This window comes from Colossoma macropomum, unplaced genomic scaffold (assembly GCF_904425465.1).
Source record: "Colossoma macropomum unplaced genomic scaffold, Colossoma_macropomum, whole genome shotgun sequence".
Taxonomy (NCBI): Eukaryota; Metazoa; Chordata; class Actinopteri; order Characiformes; family Serrasalmidae; genus Colossoma; species Colossoma macropomum.
The window spans coordinates 12607881-12635013 of NW_023494786.1; the positions used below are offsets into that span (position 1 = coordinate 12607881).

The 27133-nt window shown below is 38.4% G+C and overlaps 2 protein-coding genes across 3 annotated transcripts in view; both read left to right on the forward strand.

The window, feature by feature from the left end:
• LOC118826889 (alpha-2-macroglobulin-like) overlaps positions 1-14332 on the forward strand; it is a 29674-nt gene extending 15342 nt beyond the window's left edge. The window contains exons 15-34 of one of the 2 annotated variants that reach the window (XM_036597950.1): positions 1040-1165; positions 1359-1470; positions 1583-1706; positions 2938-3163; positions 3251-3377; positions 3477-3598; positions 3704-3755; positions 4242-4325; positions 7136-7312; positions 7408-7483; positions 7585-7741; positions 7827-7901; positions 10148-10310; positions 10684-10874; positions 10998-11213; positions 13040-13161; positions 13451-13532; positions 13620-13688; positions 13963-14068; positions 14157-14332. In XM_036597950.1, the coding sequence (XP_036453843.1) occupies positions 1040-1165; positions 1359-1470; positions 1583-1706; positions 2938-3163; positions 3251-3377; positions 3477-3598; positions 3704-3755; positions 4242-4325; positions 7136-7312; positions 7408-7483; positions 7585-7741; positions 7827-7901; positions 10148-10310; positions 10684-10874; positions 10998-11213; positions 13040-13161; positions 13451-13532; positions 13620-13688; positions 13963-14068; positions 14157-14197 (2448 nt within the window). In that variant the 3' untranslated portion in view covers positions 14198-14332. Of the gene's footprint in view, positions 1-1039; positions 1166-1358; positions 1471-1582; positions 1707-2937; positions 3164-3250; positions 3378-3476; positions 3599-3703; positions 3756-4241; positions 4326-7135; positions 7313-7407; positions 7484-7584; positions 7742-7826; positions 7902-10147; positions 10311-10683; positions 10875-10997; positions 11214-13039; positions 13162-13450; positions 13689-13962; positions 14069-14156 lie in introns of both variants that reach the window. The other variant, XM_036597940.1, reaches the window with a different exon arrangement.
• A 2605-nt stretch (positions 14333-16937) lies between these two features.
• Positions 16938-27133, forward strand: part of LOC118826946 (alpha-2-macroglobulin-like) — a 31746-nt gene continuing 21550 nt past the window's right edge. Inside the window, exons 1-7 of the mRNA XM_036598050.1 lie at positions 16938-17735; positions 18537-18717; positions 18808-18964; positions 22924-22976; positions 23249-23269; positions 23378-23543; positions 23632-23716. Of these exons, the coding sequence (XP_036453943.1) occupies positions 17650-17735; positions 18537-18717; positions 18808-18964; positions 22924-22976; positions 23249-23269; positions 23378-23543; positions 23632-23716 (749 nt within the window). The 5' untranslated portion in view covers positions 16938-17649. The remainder of the gene's footprint in view (positions 17736-18536; positions 18718-18807; positions 18965-22923; positions 22977-23248; positions 23270-23377; positions 23544-23631; positions 23717-27133) is intronic.

The window sequence follows — 27133 nt, forward strand, 5'->3', positions numbered from 1 at the left end:
CTGACTTCAAACTTTACAGGATTATAGGCCACTATGCCCCCTCTACAAAATCACAAGACATTTTTATTGTAGTCTTCGGGAAACAAGAGATAACGGGATTCAATATCTGATCTTAAAAGCACTGTAGATCAGCAGAGAAGTGTTAGAATGAAGCCAAACTGCGCTGGTCAGTAGGGCTTGACAAGCCCTTTTCAACATGCCCTGGAAATCACCGAGCTCCTTACTTGTTGTCTTCTCTGATGTATCCATGTTGTTAGTGTCATAGAATCATAATGTCGTCATGTGATCAGTGACTAATCAACATCAACCTTACAGCGTCGGTAGTGAGCACTAAAGTCGACAAGTCGAGTAGTTGACTAATCTGTGCAGCTCCTAAACAAAGTGTGCAGAGAAACAGATGAACTACAGTCTGTAATTGTAGAACTACATAGTGCTCATATATGGCTAGATGAGCTGACAAAGAGTGTAGATACAAGGGGGTGTACTTAATGATGTCAGCGGTCAGGGTGAGTGTGCATGTATGTGTGTATATATATATGTGTGTGTTTGTGTATGTATGTATGAAGTGTTTCATTCCAAGATGTTATGTATCTATTTGTAACAATTTTGATTTTTGAAAAGAAGTGCAGATAATCTTAATAAAAAAAAAAAACACCCTTCCCGTTCTCTAAAAAAAGGTGCTATTAATCAAAATATAGCACTGATATCTTTTATGTGTATAGCTCACTCCTAACAGCATAAAATAACATCATGAAAAATGAAAAGTCTTAAAAGGCTACAATGGTCTGTAATGCGTTTTACAATGAAACCCTTCATACAGTGTAAATGTGATTTTTGAGGTTAAGCTGTTCCTTAAAGTATGACTTTATTCACATTGCTATTCAACCTGCATACATTTGGAGCAACAGAGAAAGTGGCTGATAGAAAAAATACCTTTTTACATCAAGTTAATATACACAAATAGGATTTTTATGTGTTTGAGACTTTTTGCAAAAGACATTTGATAATAATCAGTAAATTATTAATATGTCTGTCTTAGGTCTTTAACTTGTTGCCAGTGAAGTCAGTGTCAGGTTATAACTATGAAGTTGAAGATGATCAGGAGTGTTTGCATGTTAGACCCAGAAGGGACGCACAGATAGACCACGCTTACAACACTATAAAGGTAACTGACCGTTTGTCATGTGTAGTGTAAATGTTTGTGTAAATAACTGTACAAATGTTAATACACTAGATAATCACAATCAAATCTAAAGTCAATGAAAACATTCATTTATTACTTGAAGAGGTAAATGTTAAAGTGAGTTAATGTTATTTGGAACTAAAGATGGTGGTTTATGACCTTCATTATCTGGCAGGGTGTGGGGCTCAAGATGGCAACCAATTTGGCTGTTAGAATTCCAGAATGCTTGTTCTACAGACGTCTTCAGTATCATCGCCGGTATCATCACATTGGTGTTCCTCGTCAAGGTCTGTTGGAGGTCATGCTTGTACATTCATTTCTTTTTCAGGCTATATCCAGCAACTTTTGGCAGTTTCTGAATAAGGTATACTGATTGTTCATGTTTTTGTGAATTTTAAGGTCGGTTCAGATTCAGCCATGTAGCTTTTGCACGTGTGATGGACTCACCCCGTGAATCTGAATCTATTGAGACAGTTCGCAAATTCTTCCCAGAAACTTGGATATGGCAACTTGCTGAAGTGGGGTTAGTGAATCAGCAAATTAATTCATGATCTTATGTTTTGTGTTTTATTGCGTTTGTTATTTAAACAATTAAACGGTGATAAAATAACGGAGGTTAATGTACCTGTTTCTTGACCCCTTAATCTTCAAGAGAGACTGTTAGTTCTGTAGAAGATACCAAATATTTATAGCAGTTGCTGAATAGTAAGCATAATACTAACTGAATAATACGCTGAGAGTTTATTGGGTTATGTTGGTGTTAGGGCTGAATGATTTGAACAAAATATCAGGAAGTACTGTGTCGAGGGGTCTTTAGGGAGCATATAGAGGGCAGATGGTTTCAAGTTTCATAGATTCAGTTCCCAAAATTATTTACAGTAAAACAACAATATTCTTTATGTATTTATGAGAAAAATATAAACAACCAGCTTAGGTCAACAAAAAGGTCTAAAGTCAAGTTGGGCTAAATACAAGATAAATGCTGACAAAGCTGTGTGAGAGCTGGACCCTCTTATACAGGTACTCCCTCCCACCCCCACCCACCATAAATGGAACATACCACAGCGTAATAATAATATGTTGGAAATAAATGCAAGACCAGAAGAAAAACAGGAAAAATAAAGCAATACACTGCAGGAGAAAAATATAATGAATTTGATGTTCAAAAACCATGTAATAACAAATATACGAGCAAAATTAATCAATATAAATATATAAACAATACTTCACCAAAACCATTACACCCTGTTTAAAACTCCCTCAATACATCCACCGTTTCAGGCGAGCACGCTTCAGATTTGTGTGCATGTTTTTAAATGACCATCTGTATGTTGTGGCCGACATGTGGCAAGCAGTGATAACGTGATTTAAATCATGGCACCACAATATACAGTTGTAATTTTTCTGAGCAATGTTGTGATTGTGATTTAAACTTGTGATTATTTTTTTTAATTGAGGTCCAGGCCTGTTTTTGTGGCCATTAAGACAAGCATATCCACTTTTCCTCACTTGAGGCCTGAATGCTGAACGTAATGTGCCAGTCTGCTGGTCAGTTTTGTTTGTGTTGTCTGCATCAAACTCGTCTACAAGTGACCAGCTGTGTTATTAGGTTAAATTTAAGGGTGATGATACCTGTTAATTTTCATTGTGAATTTTAATTTTCTAAAAAAAGGTTATAAATGTTATAAACTGAACAATGTATGATGCTTAAGATTTCTGTTGATAACCTAAGTGCAAGTGCTGCTTTTCCACAGAGACTCTGGATCAGCACAGGTTCCTGTCACCGTTCCTGACACTATCACCACTTGGGAGACGGAGGCTTTCTGTCTGTCCTCTAGAGGTCTGGGTCTGGCTCCTCCTGCTCAGCTTCGTGTCTTCCAGCCCTTCTTCCTGGAGCTCTCGCTGCCCTACTCCATCATCCGGGGAGAGGAGTTTGAGCTGAAGGCCACTGTCTTCAACTATATCTCCAAGTGCATTATGGTACTGTAAGATCAACATTTTCTGTCTTCACCAGTGTCTCATCACTTCACATCCACAGTAAGCTGATCTCCTGTGCTTCACGGACAGGTTAAAGTGACTCCAGCTCCTTCCTCACACTACACTCTGAAAGCCTCCTCTGATGGAGAGTATTCATCCTGTCTGTGTGCAAATGGTAGAAAGACCTTCAAATGGACTCTTGTTCCCTCTGTGCTTGGTGAGTTCTAAACCTCTCAAGTTCAGACATAATCTCACATTTCTGTTGAATTGTTTTAGCGCTAATAAACTCCTCTCTGCATCTTTTGATGTGTTTTAGGGGTCCTGAATGTGACAGTCAGTGCTGAGGCAGAACAGTCACAGACTGTGTGTGACAATGAGATTGTGAGTGTGCCTGAGAGAGGCCGCATTGACACAGTCACACGGAGCCTGCTTGTACAGGTAGGACTATTAAAGACAGTTTTAGACAACACATTGGCAGGTTTAAGTATTATTATTATTATTATTATTATTATTATCACTTAATCATGAAATTTTCTCACGTAGGCCGAAGGAACTGAAAAGACCAAGAGCCATAGTTGGTTGCTGTGTCCACAGGGTCAGTCCTGCACATTTTAGCAGTTTGATTTGTATGAGAAACATAATCTTACATGTGATCTTAGATCTGCAGATACTGGCCTTCTGCAAATACCTTCTGTAAAAAACAGAAAACATGGAGAGGCATTTTTCAGTCATTATGCTTCTTTACTATGGAACCACCTTTTATTAGACAGTCAAGCTCAGTAAACATTTTTAAGAACCATTTGAAAACATATCTTTAACTTAGCATTTAATTAAAATTCTACTTATGTATTTATCATTTTAAATTGATCTGTGTTAATATCTTATTTGATTTTAAAGTAATACTCATAGTTTCTCCTGTTACTGTTAACGTACTTTGAGCTGCCACTGGTATGAAAAGTGTCCTATAAAAAAGATATTTTATTATTGTATTATTATATTACATGCTTACTACTGACACTCTTAGCATACACAACACTGTGTTACTGCCCAGGAAAGATGAAGCTGCCTGTTTGTTTCACAGGAAACAGTGTTTCAGAGGAGGTGGAGCTGGTTCTTCCTGAAGATGTGATAGAGGGATCAGCACGAGCTTCTGTTTCAGTGCTTGGTAAGACAGACAGAATTAAAAATGAAGAATTACTAAACAGTAGATTTCTATGATGCCATGATTTATGATAGCACTCCAGCTCATTTCAGATGAATAGACCTTTGCATTTTTACATGATTAAGCACTAAATGGATTGTACACAAATGGTTGTTTTTTGAACAGTAAGAGCTGGTTCACCTTGTTACGAATAACTAGTAACTAGTGCTAACTGTTGATATTACTGGGACTGAAGAGTCAACATTGATGATAATGCATATCAGAAAAGCTCAGTTTTAATAGAAATATAATTTTTGAAGGTTAGCTTAATTTTAAAGATTTTAATTTGAAAGAATTAAAATGATAACATAAAATTGCTAGCTAAGTTGTCATTGTCAAAGCATGATGTTGGATATGCACACAAGAATATGGAATATAATAATGTTACTCCAAATCACTGAAAAGCTTATGAAAGAAACTCAAACCCTATATTCAGGGATGTAGTGGAGGGTAAACACATGTAAACACTGTTCATGTATCTTTTTTAATTCGAAAAGGCATTTACTCTCCTTTTTAATGACTTTCCCAGCATTTTGAGTGTTTACTAACTTATTGTATAGTTTATTTATTATAGTTTTCTTTTAAAAAAATGAAGTTAACATCCCTTGTTTTAACAAATCGTCCTATCGTGTTTTAACATTCTTCTGGTCTGCTTATGCTCTTCAATGCCCAAAAGCAATCACTTAAAATTTTCTGACAGGCATAGCCTTTTATACCTGCTGCACCAGATTTAAGACTAAATGTTTGCTAATCTACCTTGGAGGTGTGTCAGAGAAGACAGGAAGTGGGTGCCAATCGGAGCTGGAAGTGAGAGAGTGCCAACGTGAGCTGTGTGTATAGTGAGCTGTTAGCCAAACACCTCACTTATTGTAAGGTGTGGCTGTGGCCATCTATGGCCATTTTATAAAGCACAACAAGAGATTCAGACTATTCAGCCACTAGCAGCTAAGCTAAGCTACAGAGCTCAGGGAAGAGATGGAGTACTCTGTTTGTGTGACAACTCAGGAAGATGATGGCGATTCCTCATGAGGATCACAGCAACTGGGGGTGAGTCCTACTGCCCTACCCAGCAGAGCCAGGAGAGCAGTGAGAACTCAAACAGAGAAAAGAAAAGCCAAGCTTGGAAATGTCATTGTGCGCTGTTTCCCGTTCCCACAACGTCAGCTGGAAATCCAGGTGCAGATGTAAACAAAGATGGCAATGCCCATGAACAGCATATAGTGGGCAGTCTTGCAGTCAAAGCTATGAAGGAGTCAAGTATGTCACAATTGCTGGTGTGAGTGGAAGTGATGCCAGAACTGAATTAAGGGCTGGCCATGACCACAACCATACAGCCAGTGGCACGGGATCACTGCTGCTGGACGTGCAGCTGCCTTGGACATCTGGCTGGGGCTTATTCACTGGACATACCTGCAGCCTATGATGAATGAAGTGGTTTAAAAAAAGGGATTCCCTTGTTAATTAGACGTATCAGTAGAATTTTTTGGAAGGGGGGCTAAGCCTCAACTCGAGGATGATCTGAGGGCATGGTACCCCAGCAGAAAAGGAAGAATGGCCCCAAAATGTCTGTTCTTAATGGCTTTTTAAAGCAGCAGTCCATTTAAAATCTATAATGGCTATTTGCTCACGTTGGCACACAAAGCAGAGATATAATATGACTTAAATTCTATCCGTTTACTCCACAGATCAAGCAAAGGTATGTTCGTCAAGCAATGTTATCACTTTTCTCTTAGATAAGGTCCTAAAGGTGTTTCTCAAACACACAGAGTATAGATTGGTACAGTTTCAGTTGATGCAATCAGAAAGAGTGTGATCTTCTCACCTGACTGAAGCTGCAGTCTCTTTTAATGGCATTTCTTTTATCCATCTGCAAGTAGAGGGATATAAAATTGTGTTATGGCTGACAATAAGTGACCGTTTAGCCAACATTAACTTACTGTTAACAACACTTTATGGCTACTATTGATTGTGAGAAAAAAAGGAATAAAAAGAGCTGTCAGGAAGGTTCTTTTCTTCTTTCACCAGTTCACACTTTCACTATATGTGGAGTTAAAATTCCTGCTTGGGCTAAAATGATTGGCTCATCAGCACATTAGTGCTTTATAGCCTAAAACTGAATATCTAGCTGTATTGACCACATTATATTACATTTGCCACAAGTTAACATAGTAGATAGCTACTATGTAACTACTTACTGTTTCAAGCTGCATATGATGTACTTACAATAAAGCCTAATGTTTATCTTAGCAATATTTTAGCCAAAATCCTGTCAAAACTTTAGTGGTTGTCAGTTCAAGTCTTTACACTGCACGCTACACTACTACATGCATGATAACAATCAATTAAACTGGTTTTAGTAAACAAATACATTGACTGAAGAAATGTTTTATCCAAAGTGATTGAGTTAAATTGCTTGTTACTTAACAAAGTAACAAATGCCTGTATGTGTGCCTCTGTCTCTGTCTGCTGTAGACAGCGGCTATCCACAACATGAGAGAACACTGAACCAACTTCTTCATATGTGTGCCTATTTTGGACCATTAAGGACCTAAAGTGGCAGTAGCCATTAATGGAAAAGAACGTTTGACGTTAAGCCATAGCCATGGAGGAGAGATTTAGTGTCACTGATTCCTCAAAGCAGGAAATTAATCAGGTGTACTGTGGAATGGTTATAGTGTAGTCTGAATTGTTCATGAAGTGCATGTGTATTTTTGTTTGTGCAAAAAATTATTGTAATTGACCTGAATGAATAGTTTCTATAATAATCTTTGTAGGAGACATACTGGGCCGTGCACTAAAGAATATTGATGGACTGCTGAAGATGCCATATGGCTGTGGAGAACAAAACATTGCTATTCTTTCCCCCAACATCTACATTCTTCAGTACCTCGAGAACACTGGACAGCTCACTGCAGCCATCCGTGAAAGAGCTACAGGTTTCCTTAAGAGCGGTGAGAGGTCTTATCTTGATGATTAATCTTAGCCATCATGAGTAGACTGTGAACTGCTGAACTGACCAAGATAAAAATCATTTGCCTTTACACAGGATATCAGAGGCAACTGAACTACAAGCATTGTGATGGTGCCTACAGCACATTTGGTAGAGGAGAGGGGAATACATGGTGGGACAATTAATTTATGCAGCTGATAGTAACAAAAATGCTTCACAAATAATCATTTTCAGATATGTTCAATATCAATACAGATCTATCTTTACCACCAGGTTAACTGCTTTTGTTCTGAGGACCTTTGGCAAAGCACAGCATTACATCTTCATTGATCCACAAAAAATTGACAGTGCAAAGAAATGGCTGATAAGTAAGCAGAGACCAGACGGCTGTTTTATAAGACAAGGACGACTATTCAACAACAGAATGAAGGTGAGTTATTAGATGTTTTTTTTTAAGTACTGAGTAAATGAAATAAATTGGTTTCTATTTTGACTGCCATTCCAATGTATTGTAGGGTGGTGTAAATGATGATGTGACCATGACTGCTTACATCACTGCATCATTGCTTGAATTGGGCCATACAATAGAGGTAAGAACACTGACTAATCTGTGTAAATTATGACCTTATATCCACGTGATTATTTTCCTTATGGAGGTGCTGGAATTTGTTTAATTTTCTTATTTTCTGTTCTTTTTTCTTGTAGTAGTTGTTATTCCCTTTTCTTAAGTTTCTTTCTTGAGATTCTTGTGCTTTAAATAAAGATGTCAGGTCTGCAAACCATTGTTCTCCTGAACTCTTCTTCAGTTCGCATTGAAAAAGATTTAATACAGATGACAGGCAAAAAGCTTATTATACAACCCCAATTCCAAAATTGGGACGCTGTGTAAAATGTAAATAAAAGTAAATAAAAACAGAATGCAATGAGTTGCAAATTTCTTAGACCATATTTTATTCACAGTAGAACATAGAACACATATCAGATGTTGAGAGTGAGACATTTCACCATTTCATGAAAAACATTAACTCATTTAGAACTTGATAGCAGCAACGCATCTCAAAAAAGTTGGGAGAGGGGCAACAAAAGGCTGAAAAAGTAAGTGTTACTAATAAAAAACAACTAAATAACCACTTTTCAACTAACTCACATGACTGGGTATAAAAAGAGCACTTTAGAGCGGCAGAGCCTCTCAGAGCAAAGATGAGCAGAGGTTCACCAATCTGCGAAAAACAGTCTAAAAATTGTAGAACAATTTCAGAAAAATGTTCTTCAACACAAAATTGCAAAGACTTTGGATATCCCACCATCTACAGTACCTAATATCATCAAAAGATTCAGAGAATCTGGAGAAATCCCTGTACACAAGGGACAAGGCTGATGGTCAATATTGGATGCTCATGATCTTTGGGCTCTCAGATGGCACAGCATTAATAACAGGCATGATTCTGAACTGGAAGTCACTGCATGGGCTCAGGAACATTTCCAGAAATCATTGTCTGTGAACACAGTGAACAGTGAACCAGGTGCTGAATTGGCCTGCCTGCAGTCCAGACCTTTCACCAATAGAAAACATTTGCTGCATCATGAAATGAAAAATCCAGCAAAGAAGACCCAGGACTGTTGAGCAGCTAGAATCCTACCTCAGACAAGAATGGGACAAAATTCCTCTCCCAAAACTCCAGCAATTGTTCTCCTCACTTCCCAGATGTTTACAGACTGTTGTTAAAAGAAGAGTGGATGCTACACAATGGTAGACCATCAAATTCTAAATGAGTTAATATTTTCATGAAATGGTAAAATGTCTTACTTTCAACATCTGATATGTGTTCTATGTTCTATTGTGCATAAAATATGGGTCTATGAGATTTGCAAATCATTGCATTCTGTATTTATTTACATTTATTTACATTTTACACAGCGTCCCAACTTTTTTGGAACTGGGGTTGTAATTATCATAATATAAGCCAGAATGTTTAATGTGACACTTGCTCTACCATCTTATGTCTTTCACACTTTGTCCTAACAGTGAGTGACAATGATAAAACCAATTTTGATATATTTATTGATTATTATCAATAAAGCTGTCTACACCAGCTGCGAGTAGCAGAGCTCAATGAGCTGAGCTCATTTTTGATGGATGCCCTGTTTCTATTTTGGATGCTTTGAGCCACTCTAAGATTCCACCTTGAAATGAAAAAGGAGAAACTCCTCCATCAAGTAGAAAAAGAAAATTCTCCGACACTTCCAGTAAACAGTTTGGAGAGGAACTGCCAAAATGCTTGAATTTTATTTTGTGTCACTGATTGATGAGGATACGTAGCAAGTTTAGGAGGAGGACCACGTCTGAAACCCCCCTCCTTCCAGTCTAATGCCCTACAAATTTTCATTCCTACACTCTGTTTTCTGTGTCAAAGTTTTTGCAATCCCACCACCACCACCCTATCTCCTCCATGTTCCTATTCCTATATCAGTCCTACCACAGTTGTAAAAAGGAGTGTCTGGTCTTCTGGCTCCAAGCAGAAGCCACCCAGTTAGGATACAGTGTTAGACTGCTGTGCTTCACAGCTTTAGAATTTGGAAAGTAAACATCCAAATTACATGAAGCATTCAATCTCAAACATGACACAAAAATTTTGGGAGCATAGGACATTATCTCTGTGTCGTTTCAGTCATGAATGCACATGGGTAATTAAATCAGAACTTCCTTTGTAAATGGTCCTTGTGAATTAGTGTGGAGTTGACTTTTCCCTATTTTATTTCACCATATATCTGAGCCTGGAAAGACTTCCAAACTATTGTATTTTCTTCTTCACCCTAATTTATATTTTCTTTTCAGGATCCTGATGTGAGTAAAGGATTATTGTGTCTAAAGTCCTCTATTGGCAACCTGACAAACACCTATGGCACTGCACTGCTTGCCTACACTTTCAGTCTGGCAGGAGAGAATGATGCACGAGTGCAGCTGCTAAAGAAGTTGGATAGTATTGCCATATCAGGAGGTATGGAATGATGAGAATAACTGGTAATGTTATTGAGTGTGTAGAAGATTTTGTTCAATGTGTTTATATGCACTTGATAATCAGATAAAGGTAAAACTCTGAGTCTACAGGAGTCAGACAATAATTAGATTTCTGCTCAGCACCTCAGAAATGAACTCACAGAAGAAGAAGAAGGTGACATAAAATATCATAGCTTTTTTTGTTTGTTTGTTTTTTTAAACTAGAGTCAAGCAATTATGAATATTAAAAAAGGTGAAGACACATTTACTATAACTATAATGCTCTGCTCTTGGACTCATAAGATTATGAATCGTTTATTATTATCTCTAGATTAAGCTTATTTGAATTATATTTCTTGTGTTTTTGTGTATAGACGGTGGCCTTCACTGGTCTCAGTCAGCATCAGATGACTCTGACTCCTTGGCAGTGGAGATTAGCTCCTATGTTCTGCTAGCTGTTCTCACCGCAGCTGAGATCACTGCTGCTGATTTGGGCTATGCTAACAGGATTGTCAGCTGGCTGGTGAGGCAGCAGAATCCCTATGGAGGCTTCTCCTCTACTCAGGTACTGAAATAAATTTCAGCCCTTTTTCTAACTCTTTCTTTTCTGGTCTCATAATACATAGACATAGAAAGCAGTGTTGTGTTGTCAATATATAATTCCTTTTTGTTATTGTGTTTGGATCAGGACACAGTGGTGGCCCTCCAGGCTCTGGCTCTGTACTCCACCAAAGTGTTCAGCTCAGATGGCTCCAGCACAGTAACTGTGCAGTCAGCAGATAAAGAGAGTCACCACTTTGATGTGAACCAGAATAATAAGTTACTGTACCAGGAGAGGCCACTGCAGGACATTCCTGGCAAATACAGCATTTCAGTGGAGGGTTCCACCTGTGTGTCTGTGCAGGTCAGTTTGTCTAGTATGAAGTGATGAAGCCAGTGGTGTGGTCAGTGTGCCACTGGCTACTCCTGAATCTGATTGGCCACAATCAAACATTTGCGATAACTTATGATGAGTCTTTTTAAGGTCTTGCCACAGCACCTCAATGGGATTCAAGTCAGGAATTTGACTCGACCATTTCAGACTTTAATTTTGTTTCTTTTGAGCCACTCAGAGATGGACTTGCTTGTGTCCTTCGTATTATTGTCCTGCTGCATAATCCAGCTGTGCTTGAGCTTTAGGTCACAAACTAATGGGCAGACATTCAGTCATCATTTAAAAACAGCATTTTGTGTTTACTTGGGTTATCTTTGTCTAATATTAAATGTAGTTTAATGATCTGAAAAATTAAATTGTGTCAAATATGTAAAAATATTAGACATTGGGAAGGGGACAAATACTTTTTCACAGCAATGTAACACGCAGTTTGATTCAGGCACCAGCAGAGCACAGCAAAAGAAAGTTCTGCACAACTGCCACTGCGTTGTAGTGTTTTTCTCCATATCCTCCATATATAGCATGGAGCTAGCATGGTCTCTTTCATATCATTTCTCCCAGTAACTTTATTCTGATTTCTCTCACTGTTATCGCTCGTCCTATGAAAACAGTCTTTGCCAATTTAATTTCACAATGTAATAACGTTTTCATTAACTAACTTTAGCGTAAAAAGGTGTGGGAACAGGAGAATTAGGTGCTATTAAAGGTTGGCCGCTTTGTAAATATAGCATTGTTTAAACACTTTGTAAATGCTCATCAGAATCGATGATTTACACTTAGATTTCATGCCCATGCCATAACACTACCTCCACCATGCTTGACAAGTAGTATGCTTTCTCCATACTCTTATCTGCCCATCATTCCGGAACAAGATGATCTTGGTCTCATCTGTCCATACGATGTTTTCCAGAACTATACTGGCTTTTTAAAATGTTTTTTGGCAAACTTTAATTTGGTCTTTCTGTTTTTCAGGCTTAACAATGATTTTCATTCTTTAGTAAACCCTCTTTATTTACTCTGGTGAAGTCTTCTATTGATTATTGACTTGAACACAGACACACCTACCTCCTGCAGGGTGTTCTTTATCTGGCCAACTGTTGTGTAGGGGGTTTTCTTTACTAGGAAATGAATTCTTCTGTCATCCACCACAGCTGTTTTCCGTGGTTATACCAAATAATTTATTTGGCCACAGCTAAGGTTTTTGCTGTCATGGGTTTATTTTGATTTTTCAGCCTAACAGCAGTTAACAGCATCTGTTAACTGTAAATGTTCCAAATGCAAATGTCACACTTGAAATCAACTCTACACCTTCTGTCTGCTTACTTGGAAGTGGAATAATGAATAACACACAACTGGCCATGGAACAGCTGAGCAGCCAATTATCCAATTATGAGGCAATAAAAAATGAGGGGGTTATGTATGCAAATGGTTGTAATTACTACACTGTTCATCTAATTTGGATGTAATTCCCTCAGATTTAAGCTGAAACTTAGCTCATTATTTAATTTCAACATCAGTTTGCTGCATGCAAAATAGATACAGACCCATTTAAATGCAATGCAAGGTCATCAGTCTTTGTAGAAGGCTGCATATGTGGCAACAAAGTAAAGGCAAAGTACAACTGTGATTTCCAGTTTCTTGTGACAGTTTCTACAGTGACAGTTTTTAGAACAAATGCTTTTTTTGCAGATCTCTTTGTGGTTAAATATTAAAAATGAGCTATATAATGCAGCTTTAAGAGACATTTTGTTTATTCACTGTATCTCTGGTTTAATTTCTTTTATCCTCAAATACAGGTGGCGCTTTTCTACAATATTCCCACTCCTACTGAAACCAATACATTGAGCATCGAGGCTAAAACTGATGGAAATTGTACAAAATCATTTGGATACACTCTGTCCATCAACTTCACAGTCACGTAAGAGTGTCTTTTTGATTAAAAGACAATGATAACTTACACCTAATATAAGGAAACTGGGAATAACTGCAGATAATAAAAATACATTTTTAGTCAAAGAAAAAATTATTACAATCATAACAATATATTGTAAGTTTATTTAAACACAGCTACATTTGATATCTGCAGAATTCTTTGCCCAGTGATTATTTTAAGTTGTAGTACCAGTTATTACTGTATATGATTCTAACTTGGTGACTAACTAACTGGTGGCTAAATTTTATTTATTATTATTATCATTTCTATACAGATATAGTGGGGAATTAAGCAGCACTAACATGGTCATAGTGGATATAAAGATCTTATCAGGATTCACAGCAGATCCCAGTGATGTAAGTAGTTTTGAAAGATTAATAAACAATCTGCTATTCAAATGTTTCATAAATCATTGCCAAGAAGTAAATATCTTGTTTCCTCAGCTAAAATACCGCCCACTTGTGGAACGAGTCGATTCCAAAGATGACCATGTTATTATGTATGTGAAAGAGGTGAGAGATGAACACAGTTAAATACTTCTCAGTTATTGTGGACATTTATACACAGTAATCATTGATTAATAAATACTTTGATTTAGGACTTTCCTATTTTATTCTTCTGGTAGGCTTTATGAATGTAAGTGATAATCATCTTTGAGAACAGCAAATTAAAAACGCTTTTGCATATCCAGAGCGACACAAAAACATATAAACACTAGTTTCACAGCAAACTGTGCACATATATAGGAGCACTTTTACAGGACGGTATGTGCTTTGTGCTCAACAGGTCCCAAGAAATTCTCCTATGAATTATCAGCTACATCTTAAACAGCTGCTTCCAGTCAAGAACCTCAAACCAGCTGTGATCAAAGTTTATGATTACTACCAAACAAGTAAGATTTCCCTGGGTTACATGATTCTTACACTATTTCTGGAATTGTATTGCTTTCATTTATTGATTGAACATCCTCTTTCATTCAGGTGACCAGTCTGAGACAGAGTACTCCTTCCCCTGTGTGTGAGCTCTCAGATCTGCAGCCTCACAGTACGAGACACAGAAAAGACATGGTTGCTTGTTTTATCCTGATCTTATTTGATCTTAATCAGATGTTTGTTTTCTTTTTCATTGAAATAAATATGACCTTCAAACAAAATATGTGCTGCTGTTATAAACCGTTTTAAAGGGTAATCTATGTGCTAAAATAAGTTACATGTTATAACATAAAATATGTTACAAATATGTTCCGATTTTCACTTTGCAAATCCTCTATAGAAAACCCACTTCTGCACATTTTATGTTATGATAATAGGCTGCAGTGTAGCCAAAAGGCTTTACTCAATCATTAATCTGATCATGTGTATACATATACACTATATAGGCAAAAGTATGTGGACACCCCTTCTAGTTATTGAGGTCTGGTGTTTCAGCTACACCTATTGCTAATAGGTGGATAAAATTAAGCACATAGCCTTACAGTTAACACTAGCAGTAGAATGGATTGTACTGATGAGCTCGGTGACTTTAAACATGGCACCTCTGCCAAAAGTCAGTTTGCGAAATTTCTGTCCTGCCGCCGTCAACTGTAAGTACTATTATTGTGAAATGGAAGCACCTAGGAGCAACAACAGCTTAGCCGCCAAGCGGTAGATCACGCAAACTCACAGAGTGGGGCCGCCGAGTGCTGAAGTGCACAGTGCCTATCCTCTGTTGAATCACTCAATAAAGAGTTCCATGTTGCCTCTGGAAGCAACATCAGCAAAAGATGTGCACATTAGTAGCTTCACAAAATGGGTTTCTATGGCTGAGCAGCTGCACAATGCCAAGCATAGGGGGGAGTGATGTAAAGCACGCCACCACTGGACACTGAAGCAGTGGAAATGTATTCTGTGACAAATCATGCTTCACTATCTGGGAGTCTAAATTCTAAAACTTCCACAGACCTCAATGCCCCAACGCTAGTCAAGCAATTGCGCATAGCAGCGGTTGCTGAGCAGTGAATGGAGGGTTGAGAAAATAGCATGTAGCTTGGCAGATTTTGATTGGCCATAATACAGTGACAGTGCTCACAAAAAAACAAATCAAATTTCATTATCCCAGGAATGCAGCATAATAAATGTTCTGTCCCCATTTGGTTAGGTAGGCCTGTGATACTGTGTGAAGATTGCAAGCCAGGCCCTTTCATCCAACATCAATGCTGCTCTGGATGAATGGACAAAAATTCCCACTGACACACTTCAAAAGCCTTCCCAGAAGAGTGAAAGCTGTTATAGCTGCAAAGTGGGGACCAACTCCATATTAATGCCTATGGATTTAGAATGGGATGTCAAAAATCTCCTGTAGGTGTAATGTACAGGTGTCCCAATACTTTCGTCCATATAGTGTATTGCCAAGTTGCCTAGACAAGCTCCAGCAGGTAACCTTATGCCCATCCCACAAAGACCCTGATCACATTTATTCATAGACTTTATAACAGACCTACCTCAGTCAGGGTTTTTTTTCACCATTTTAATAGTGGTGGACCATTTTTCCAAGTCTTCTTGCCTTATTCCATTTGTCAACCTCCCTACTGCCTTCTGCAGAGACTATACTTAACAATGCTGTAAAAAAGTTTGTATTACAGTGAGAAACTATCAAATAGCAACAGTAAAACACTATAAAATCCAAAATAGTATTTTACCATAATAGATACTTTAAATCAAGAAACAGTACATAACTTTAATTTTATCATTATATTATGAAGAAAATACACAATTTAACTGTGCAAGTTCACAATTTTCATAAAAAGACATACGGACAGATCGCACCCGTACTGAGGAGGGCAGATTCTACCCGTATTGAGGTCCGAGTCCCAACGTTTCACCGCGGAGGCGGGAACTCGCGCTTAGAGCCGCTTCTGGAAATTTCTGAAGGTGTCAAAACGCATTTGGTGAGTAAATTGTTGTTTTTTTCAATTGTTTTTAGTCGAATATTTCTTCAAACGTAATCCTATAATTTGTGAATGTTGAACTGTTCGTGTGTCAAAACGAAAATAAGCATCATTTGTTAACAGTAAAGTTAGTTAGTTAGCTAGCCATTTTATAAAATGTTGGCAGGCTAGCGAGTGAACTCTTTTAGATGACTGTTTGGTCTCACAAATTATGTGAAAGGTACTTTTTAGTGCCTTTTTAAAGTGGGACGGTGCCGAATTTCTGGTGTAATAAACTGGTGTGTACACTTGTTTAGAGTTGCTAGCTAGCTAGCTAACCTAACGCTAGCTAAGCTAACTAACTAACCCACGTACGCGGAAGCTTAGGCTAAGTTAGTAGCTCTGCTAGAGGATCGGTTCATTCCGGCTAACCTTTACTAACCCGACGTCTCCCGTTCAGATTTGAGCCTTTATTAATCGTGAAAATCTTTGGTGGGTGTGGCGGTACGGAAACCAAGGAACATTAATGAGCTGGCAGCGTTTGCACGTCAGAAATGGTTAAATATTACAGTTAGAGAGATGTCAGTTAGAGAGATGTCAGTTAGAGAGATTACAGTTAGAGAGATGTCAGTTAGAGAGATTACAGTTAAAGAGATGTCAAAGCTTATGAACACCTTATGGAAATGTTTTTTTTGGAGATTAAAAAGTGTAAAGAATGCGCCATGAAAAAATGACTTTGGTGGGTTGAATGATTTTTATATTGGTATTTATATTACCAATTTTAAGTGCAGCACAGTTAGCGTGGCCATTTGGTACGTATTAATAGATCATGTCCTTTAGCAGATGTTTAGACAGCCAGAGGTTTTCTTATCTATTCAGGTCGATTGTTTTTTAAGTGAGCATGCTTCACAGAAAGGCTGCTGTATAGGGTGCATAAACCATGACGCACTATGTGCGCAAAAACTAATCTTAATGTATTTTTGCTGGACAGATAAATTTTGTTGTAACATATTTTATTTATATTGTCAAATCTTTCATTTTCACCTACGATCACATTGCCTCTCTTTTTGTCTTCTGTTTTCTCATCCTGGTTCACATGTATGGTCATTTTATCATCTGTTGAATGCTCTCTGCCCCTTGCTTGATGGTCACTTTTCTTTTGGTCAGTGTTCGTTGACTCAAAGAAAAAAAGTGAATGAGTTAATGAAAGCAGTGACAGGTAAAGTGAGCTCTTTTTTGTTTATTTTCCTTCCTTTCACTTTAGCAATGATGATTTCTTGCCAGGTTGTTTGAGTGTTGTGGCATGACAACCTGGTTTCCTCGTTATGCAGCAAACCCCCCCCCCTCTTCCCACCCCCTTGCTGGCTCCACCTCTGTTGATTTGGACACTGCTTTTGCTCATGCTATCAGTTTTCAGTGTGACTAAAATATATTGCTCAAAAGGATTAATCATTAATGAGGTGATGAGTCCAAATATTTAATATTTAGACAGAACCTCCTGTGGGCTGAATGACCTTTTAAAAAGGCAGACAAGCTTCTTAACCTGGTGTTGGTGACCAGACTTCATCATGGTGGTCCGTGGATTTCTTGTACAGGAGGGATTATTGTTAGCCTTCTTCCTTTTTCTCTCTGTGTATGGACAAACGTCAGGACTGTGAGTAATCTTGAAAAGATGTCTGTTGGTGCAAAATGTAGTAGCCTTTTCTGTGGCATATTGTAATATTTATATGCTGTGATTTTGTATATATGGCTCATTTGATTACATAGCACACACACACACACACATTTTGTTTGATTTTCATTTTTTTTCTATTTCCATTATCTTGTTAAACTTACATTCAATATTTAAAGTTTCTAAATTTGAAGATATTTTCAGATGATGTGCCAGGGGAGTCTTATAAAAGACACTCAATACCCTGACAGCTTTCTACTTATTTCCAAAGACAGAAACAGATTTAAAAATAACATCAGCTTTGCATTGGTCTGTGCGGTAACCTCACCTATGTTTTATTTCAGTCAAGTAAGCACACTCTTTTATGAGGTTTAGGCTTTATAGGTTTATAATGTAAGTGATTTTGTCAGTATTTTGGTTATGTTAGCAGCCTACGAGCTCTTGTGTTTTGGAAATTGTTTGTTGTGTGTTGAAATTTTAGGTAAAACCACAGCTGAACGCTTGTGGATTAAGCATTACCAGATTAAGTTAACAAATACTGAAATGAGTTGGTCCAGTTCACCTGGAAGGGGAATTTCAAAATACATTCTTGCCTTGGGCCTCTTATAGTCCTGATTACTTAGGCGTTCTGTGTACTCTGAGGCACGCAGTCCACAGTTTTGCAATAATAATGATTGCTAGGTTTAGTTGAGCACTCAGTTTTACTCAGATTTTTGTACAGTGGTGTCTTTTAATGTTTCACTTTAAATCTCTGAATTGTCAGTTACTGCTTTTTACCTTTAGGTATTTCATGGTGACGTTTCCTGCAGTGATAGAGTCTGGATCTGAGGCTACACTGTGTACGAGTCTTCTGAAGCCTAATGAGACTCTGCGAATGAGCATTTATCTGGTTCATGACAACCAGAACAGAATAATTCTACAGGAGAGAGTGGAGGAAGAATTTCACCGCTGCTCTCAGTTTAAGGTCAGAAAACATCTTTTACTTTTAGGTGTTATTAGTGTTTGATATGTCTAAAAATGGAAAATATCTCAACATGTAACATGATTCCTACAGGCTCCACAGGTTGGAGGTCAGTCAGTGCAGGAGATTAGAGTGGAAGTCAAAGGTGAAAGTTTTGAGATGACAGAGAAACGAAAAGTTATGTTTAAATCCTACAACCCACTGACATTCATTCAGACTGATAAACCAATCTACAACCCTGGACAAACAGGTAATTCATAATTTCTGCACTGTGACTCAACACTTTCAGAACACTGGTAAAAGAGTATTCCATCGTTTTTCAATGTAATCTCTATCTGCTACAGCTGTATCATATTGTATGGTTATCATTTTGAAGAGTTTCCTCTTAACAGAACACATAACTTGTAGTTGAGTTGAAACTAGAGCTGGGCGATATGGCCGAAAACGTTATCACGATAAACAAAATTCATATCGTTCGATATCGATACATATCGCGGTAAATGTCGAATCATTATTTCTTTCACGTTTGAAGGCTGATTTTGCTCCTGGGTGGTTAATTGTGGTTTTAAACTATCACTTATGGCCGGATCACGATAAACACTCGGCAAACATTTCACTAATCTGTCATGGAAGAGTGGGAGAAAGTTTCTGAGCTGTTTTTATCAGCTGGAAAAGCACAGCTGCAATTTTTGTAATAGTCATTGTTTAAGAAAGAAAACAGATTATTTTTAGCTGTCTGGTGACGAGCGCTCGGCTACCCCGTTACACATGCTAAACAAGTGGCCAACAACAGTGCTAAACTCTTTAGTTTCTCAACAACGTCAACTCGGTTCGGTAGGTCACTGCGGTCACTCCCACCACATCCATGTCAGAGCATATCACAGTATTCAGACACCAGCTAGCAACGACTGGATTTCTCTATGCTATCGTAGTAGTTTAAGGGGTGAACCGCAGTATATCTGACGTACGCTGTGCAGAAGCATTATCTGCCGTGTGAATCTCTCACACCAGTCACAGAGTTCTCCTTTTAGGTATGTTTAAACTGAAAGCGGTGCTTTTGTGTCATGTTTGATCTACCGTATCATCAATTAACCGTGCTGTGGGGTGATGGAGCACTGCTTCAATTAGCCAGCAGCTAAAAACAGCTAGCCTGGAAAGATAGCGCTCTCCCGCTTCCCAATGCCTCACAGCTTCCTCAGTTTACTTTTGTTTAAATCAGGGCTGTAATTTACATGAACCCACTTCTTTCTTTCACTTTCGTTGCTTAGGAATGCACTAATACTAAAATATGACGGTTTGGCGCTGTAACACGGCGTTGTAGACGTGATTTAACACCGCTAAAGTTGTTAGGATGCATGGAAAGAGGTGAGTTCACTGTAGGACAGTACAGTTACACCACTGACCTCATCACTCACACTCGGTCACAGGAGAACAGATCGTCGGTCGCTCCACTCAAACAGGGAATGTATAACTCCGCGTTTCAGCCGTTGCTAAAGTATATTTGGCGACCCTTTTTTTTTACTCGTGGCCCCCTCCCTCTCTAATCAAGTCAAAAAATTCGGAAGTGCGCCCTCTCCTGGCGACAGCAGAGTAGTGTCGCTTTCCTTGCAGTAGAAAACGGCACAAGGCTTTTGCTAAAACGTGGAAGTGTGAGAATGGTGAATTATATCGAAAATGTATTGAACCTGTCTTATCGCTCTATCAAGGAAAAGTTTTATCGCGATACTTATTGTTATCGTTTTATCGCCCAGCCCTAGTTGAAACTCATTTGGGCAGTTGCTGAATTTTGTGAATGATCATTTGAAAATGTGAATATCTCAGAGGGGTACACCGTAGGGCCTTCCAGGCCTGCAGGGAGGGGTGTATGTTTTCTGGAACTAAAAAATACATATCTGTAACTTTTAGTTCATTTGCATTCTGTAGAATCATGCTTGTTTTATAAACTCTATAAATGTTACAGTACTACCCTTGTTTCAGTGTTAAGTTCTGGATGGAAACAAAAGGTTTGAATTCTTCAAATGTTAAGTGGAAAATTGGCCAGTAAAGAATTGTTTTGATTTGTGGTATCTAGGTAGATGAAGCTTAGTGAGCTCTCTTATTGATTAGAACTTTAAGAGCTGAAGAGAGGACCTAACGTGTTAGATTAACCATCAGCATAATTAGGAAGTGACAGAGGAATCAACCAATCATGTTTTAAGTTCCAGATATACAGTAGGAGGGACCAATTTTGTGAGAAAAAAATGTCAAGCTGGGTCCTAGATATGTGTCTGTGAAAACAACCAGCTGCCTAATCAGTTGGTTGTTAGAAACGGAAAACAGCAGAAGCTCTATTATAATATTGTGAAATGTTATGTCCCCTTTTTGGTTCCTGTAAGAGAAATAATGCCAACCAGCGGTCAGCTGGAGTTCAGAGACGCCCACAAGCGATGAGCGATAGTCCCTTCCTTACAAGGAAAGGAAGTGCGTAAATACCCACTTAAACAAATTCCGTTATTTCCTTACAGATAATTATTAACCGAATATACTGAAATACTGGCCTTCATGTCACTTGAACTCAGCATGGAAAGTGTATCATTTTACCAGGTTGAAATTTGAGAGTGTATTCAGAATTGTTGGGGAGCACCAAACATACAACAATGTGTTAGGCTGGGCCTACACTACATTATTTTTTGCCCGATTTTATGCCCAGTTTACCCCTTGCGGCAAATTTTTGCAGTCTGAAGCGATTTTCCATGTTGGGAGCTTGATCAAAAGCGCCTGACGGCACGGATGATCTGGTAGTGTGAGAGGAAGAACAAGTGAATCTTTAGCCCTCTGATCGAAGTGACTGGAGGTCCTCCGATGTTATCAGACATGTTTGATATTTACGAATTATTTTTAGTGTGAGAAGGTCAAAGATGAAGTGAGTGATTTAAACAGCAGCCAATCAGAGAGCTAGAAGAGTGGAGAAACAGGCAAAGAGATGAGTTCGAACAGCGGAGCGCAGAGACAGAGCAGCTGCGTGTAAAACACAGGAAGATAAGAGTTGTTATCATGTTTATAATGTATGGATCCAGAAGTCAAGACGCTCTCTTTACAATTTCAAGTCAGCTGCCAGTTTGTAGTGAAATATTTCTCCAACTCTCATATTAATATCAGTGTTTCTCAACCTCATTTTAATCAGCTCCCGTAAGTTTAGCTTTGTTTGTGTCATATGATCTCTGAGGAGATCTGAGAGTTTAAATTTTTATTTGTAGCCTAACCTCGTTAATCTGTTAAGATTTTAAAAGTCATGTGGTGTACGCCAGCCTTAGTCCAAGCTGAATAAAGAACGTAAATGCTTTGCAGAATAATTCCTTCACAGCTATCAGGGTACGATAACGTTAGCTAACGCTACAGAGTGAAAAAAAAATAATTGTTGGAAATAACTATAACCAAATTGAGCCATGATAGCTGGAGATGTTGAATCAGCTTGTTAACACTGAACTAGTTGGCAAAAAGCTAAACATGCACACATACCGACAGGGCGTCGTCATGCTCCATAATGCCACTGTAGACAGTTTCCACAAAGACCATCACTATTAATGTTGTTTTAGTGGAAGCAGTGTAACCCTGCAACCAGTACTTCCAGCAGAAAAAATGTGGAAATGTGAAAAGGGCCTATTTAGGCGACAAGAGGCGAAAGGTCACTGCAAGTACGAATGTAGGATTAAACTCTGGCAAAGGAATGAACTTGTTTTTTCAGACTTTTGAACACTGTAACCAAAATGAGGTCACATTCACCTTCCCTAATGCTTTCTGGTATGCATGCTCAATCAGGAGATTTTGTAAAAATCCCCTCCACACCACTACACTAACACCGTATTGCCACAAATTCTTCCCTCCATTATCCTAGCCTCATCCCTGGAAAAGCTAATTATACACATATTTACAGAGAGCTTTCCTGAAGGAGTAAACCTGTACTGATAAATTCAGAAACTGCCAGATTGCTTTTACTATTAGTGTATTTAATGTTAACAGGCTTTCTTTTCTAGTACAGGTAGACACATTGAAATTATTGTTTTTAGAAACTGACTATTTTACAGATGCAGCAGAACTGAGGGCTGGAGCTGTGCAGTGCTCCACCCCAGAGACAGAGTCCAAGTTTTAGTGCTGGAGTATTCCTTTAATGGAAACATGTTTGTTACTCAATGTGCAGTTTAAAATCTGACATTTACTTACCATTTACAGTGAATTTCAGAGTTGTCACTCTGGATGCTGATTTTGTCCCACTTGAACAAGAGGTAAGGGAAGAAATTTTGTGATCTTTAATTAAATCGAACAATACATTTAGAAAGAGTGATTGTGTGTTTATTATGTATTTCCATTTAATTGCTCATAAGCATCGTACAATGTCATTTTCATAAGCACTTTAGTAAAGTTTTACCCACTCTTTTGTGCTGAAGATGTTCTGCTCTTTTTTATTATGTTTAAGGATTTTAGAGATGTTTTGATAGTTTCTTTTTCAAAAGGATAAAAAAAAAAACCTCATGCTCAGTCTTACTCTCCTTTATAGTACAGCATACTGACTCTTGAGGTAAGATGGATCCACACATTGTATTACAAATTTCCTAACCCTTGTTCAGTGCTTCTTTCATACTGTCATTGCAATTAAATAAACTAAATCTTTTATGGAACCAAACAGGATAATAATGGTAACAGGATCGGTCAGTGGACAAATATGTCCTCAACAGGCCTGATAGTGCAGCTTTCACACAAGCTGAATCCTGAAGCTCCTGAGGGCCTGTATAAACTGAAGGCTAACATTGGGGATAGGTCAATCACACATAACTTTAAAGTGAACAAGTATGGTAAGTGACAGCATTACATTATTTTTTCTACTGACAATGAGGTAAGCTGTGCAATTGTCTGCAATACTAAATCGATTTGGACTTTTAGTTTTACCCAGGTTTGAGATTACAACGAAAGTGCCTGAAAAACAGAGTGTTGGTGAGGAGGAACTGAAGATTGAGGTTTGTGCAAAGTAAGTGATGGTTTCAAGAGTGAATCACAAACATAAAACAGAAACTGAAATAACTGCCCTTTATTTTAGTCTCTTATTTTATTTGGTGATCAGTTTTAGTGTCCCAACCCTTTTACAGTCACACCAAATGATTATAAACACAAAGCTTGATGCCTTGAGGCATTGTTTTATGAAAATTTTATGAGAAAGTTTTGTGACATCACCACCACTATAAAGAAATTTGAGTCTGTACGTTTTTCTGCAATGAACTATTTCACATCAAAACACTCTGAATGACTTTGTTTACATCTCTAAGATTGAATTATACAGATTTTTTGAAAATTGAGTGAATTTACGCTTTAATTATAAGAGATTGCTGCTGCATCACTGTACACCTAATACAGGGGTCGGCAACATGTGGCTCTTTTACTGGCCTGTGGTGGCAGGATTATACTTTTAGGTAAGTTTGTAGTAGAATAAAGCTCTGCTGATCATTCTAGCACAGTTTTAACAATAAATGGTCTTAAATGCTGGAGTTAATGCTAATTCACCAACCTTTAACCCTGAAAATTGGCACGCAGACTGCTGGTCACATAGCAACGCAGACAGAAATCTCGCCTAGCTAATAGCTAACGAAAAGACAGTAAAAAGTACTCCAGCTGGTTTCCTGATATGTTTACACTGCAGTTTTGCAGTTACACTGAAAAAATGTCAAACTGTCTTGTTCGAATTTTCCTGTTCCACCTTAAATGGTGCAGCAGTTACACTCTGCCACCTCAGGCACCATTTAAGGTGGAACAGGAAAATTCGAACAAGAAGCTGGTGAATGAGAAGCGACTTCAGCCTCGTTAAAAATTGAATGTTAAGATACATTTTACAAGAAACTATCGCACTTTTGAGGAGAAGTTCCTGCAGGAGAAAAGCAACTGTAGCTGAGCTAAAGCTTAAAGCAGAGCAAAGTCTGCTTGTTTTAGTACATTAGTATTTACTGAGACATATTTACAGCCAAGATGGTAAAATGGACATCAAATCCCCATGTGGTTTGATTTCTGTTGAAAGGACAAAATGATTTGGGTTGCCAACCTTTGACCTAGTAGTATATCATAGTGTGAGAGATAAATGCGAAAACTGCATATTTCAGGTGCTAACTTGTAAATTTGAGAGTTTAAGTGGGTTCTGTTTATTTTTTATTTTTTTTTGTAATTTGCATGATTCAAGTTCATCTCTTCTTTTAAGCCAGCATTTCTCATCTCTGTAAAGAAACCACTCTAAATGACTGATTACATCTCAGTGACAGAATTATGCAAATGTTTTTTTTTTAAATTGGGAGCGTTTGCTTAAAAAATAAAAACAAATAAACACATACAAAATTAAAGATAAAGAATTTAAGATGCAGTTAGCATGCAATTAACCAGAGTAATGACAAATAATCATTTATAATGATCATACAGACAAATTCCTGATCAAGTATGTCTGTAACTACCAGATCAGTTTTGAGCACTGTAAAAACACCCCACACAATAAAATGTACAGAGCGTTTTTTTACCATTACGCAGAGACCGAATAGAACAGGAAAGTGGGCCACACAGAGGGAGTAAAGGGATGGGCAGTCAAAACTAAACCTTATCCTTAGGGGTGTATAGCTGCTCCTGTTTTCCCACACATTCTGGACATGCTGCTGCTTTTCCTGCTGGATGTTCTCCATGTGCATGAGTTGCTCCCTTTGTCAGCACTTACTTCTTACTCCTCCGCCTCCAACCTGCTTAACTGCCCCTGCTTTCTCTCATCAGATGTGGTTCTCCAGCTCAAAAGACTAAGGTAAATAAGCTAAAATTTACTTGACAAAGAGGCTGGCAAGAATGCTTTATAAGAGTTCTTTCCATCTCCAGGCCTGTAGACCTTCTGCTCTGCACAGTGTAGTGTTTTCTTCTTTTACCCTCCAGATTCGTCTTCTGAAGGACTTGATCATTAGCTAGTCATGTGGCTCAGGTGCAGAGAAAACAATGAACTGTGCAGTGCAGACAGACAACAGAACGGAAGCTGGGAAACATTGGCTTGAAGGAAAAGATGAACTTGAATGTTGCAGATTTGAAAAATGCAACAGAAGTCAACTTTAACTTTCAAATTACAATTCAGCAACTGAAATGTGCAGCTTTTGTCTTTATCTCTCACACTATGGTATACTACTAGGCATGTGTTAGTGATGTAGCAGAAACCTCTATCAAATAAAGGGGAATTCCACCCAATTTTCAAACTAATTTCAGTGTAGAGAATGACTTTGTTGACATGACATGTTAATATGTTGACATTTAACAGCATTTGCCAGGGTAGGATACTCTACACTAGCGTTGTGGTACACAAGTCTGGTCTTGAGAGTGTAAATGAAGTCAGTCTTGTCTTGGTCTTGACAACATTGTGTCTCTGTCTTGTCTCTGTCTTGTGGAAAGGTGAACTCAGACATTGTTGTCGAAACCAGCCAAGTGCAAATTCTCCATCTAAGAAAACTGGAAACTGAACTTTGCTTTAGCATTTGTAACGGGTTTTGCAATTTTTAACATTATTATTGCTAGAACCTTATGTGAGGGTGTGAGGTAACCCGGATTTATTTGAAGTCTACAGATCAGGGCAAGAGAGAAAAACACTCGCATCAAGGATGCTTCAGAAAAGGGAATTTATTGGCTAAATATCAAACTACTTTTGGACTACATTCAATGATAAACAATAGAAAATAAAACCAGAAAACCAAACAAAACAAAGTGATAGCTGGATGTACCTATAAAAGTTCTCTTATTAAATAAATTGGCGTCAGGGCCCTGACTGCAAATTGATGGAGCCAGCTTACGTTGGAGTCGGGGGCTGACTTCAGGCAGGGTCGTCTCAGGACAGACTCGACCGAAAGCTGGAGCTCACGCGGTGGTTCCTCTCCTCACTGGCCGTGGATGCTGCATCTCCGTGCAGACACGCGCCTTTCCGTCAGTGATTGGGCGGAGGCGTCTCGTGGCCGTCTGACGGTGGAGCTTGGGCAGCCTTTCGATGGTCAATCTGTTCACAGATCAGTGCGTGGCTCTGGGTGCAATGCTGGGTCTCTGTGGCGTCAGAACTGCTCCCACTCCGCTGGCGAGGTTCAGGTTGCAATCAGGGTTCTGAGGCTGGTGTTACTAATTTAACTAACTACCTCTCTTTAGCAGACTCGAAAGTTATGGATATATTCTCCCGGGCCAGACAAGAAATATCCACCTTCCTTCTCTGAGGGTGGTTTAAACTTAAGGTGTGTAGACGAACAGGCAAGTTACAAAACAAACAAAGGTTTCAGATCTGAAAATTTAGCGTTCTAATACTTCTGACCTGCCTTTCTGACCAAGGCCAGCACAAACTTAGAAACTTAGCTATTCTTTGTTCCGAACGCAGGAATCTCTACCCAAATTTGCGGTGCACTCT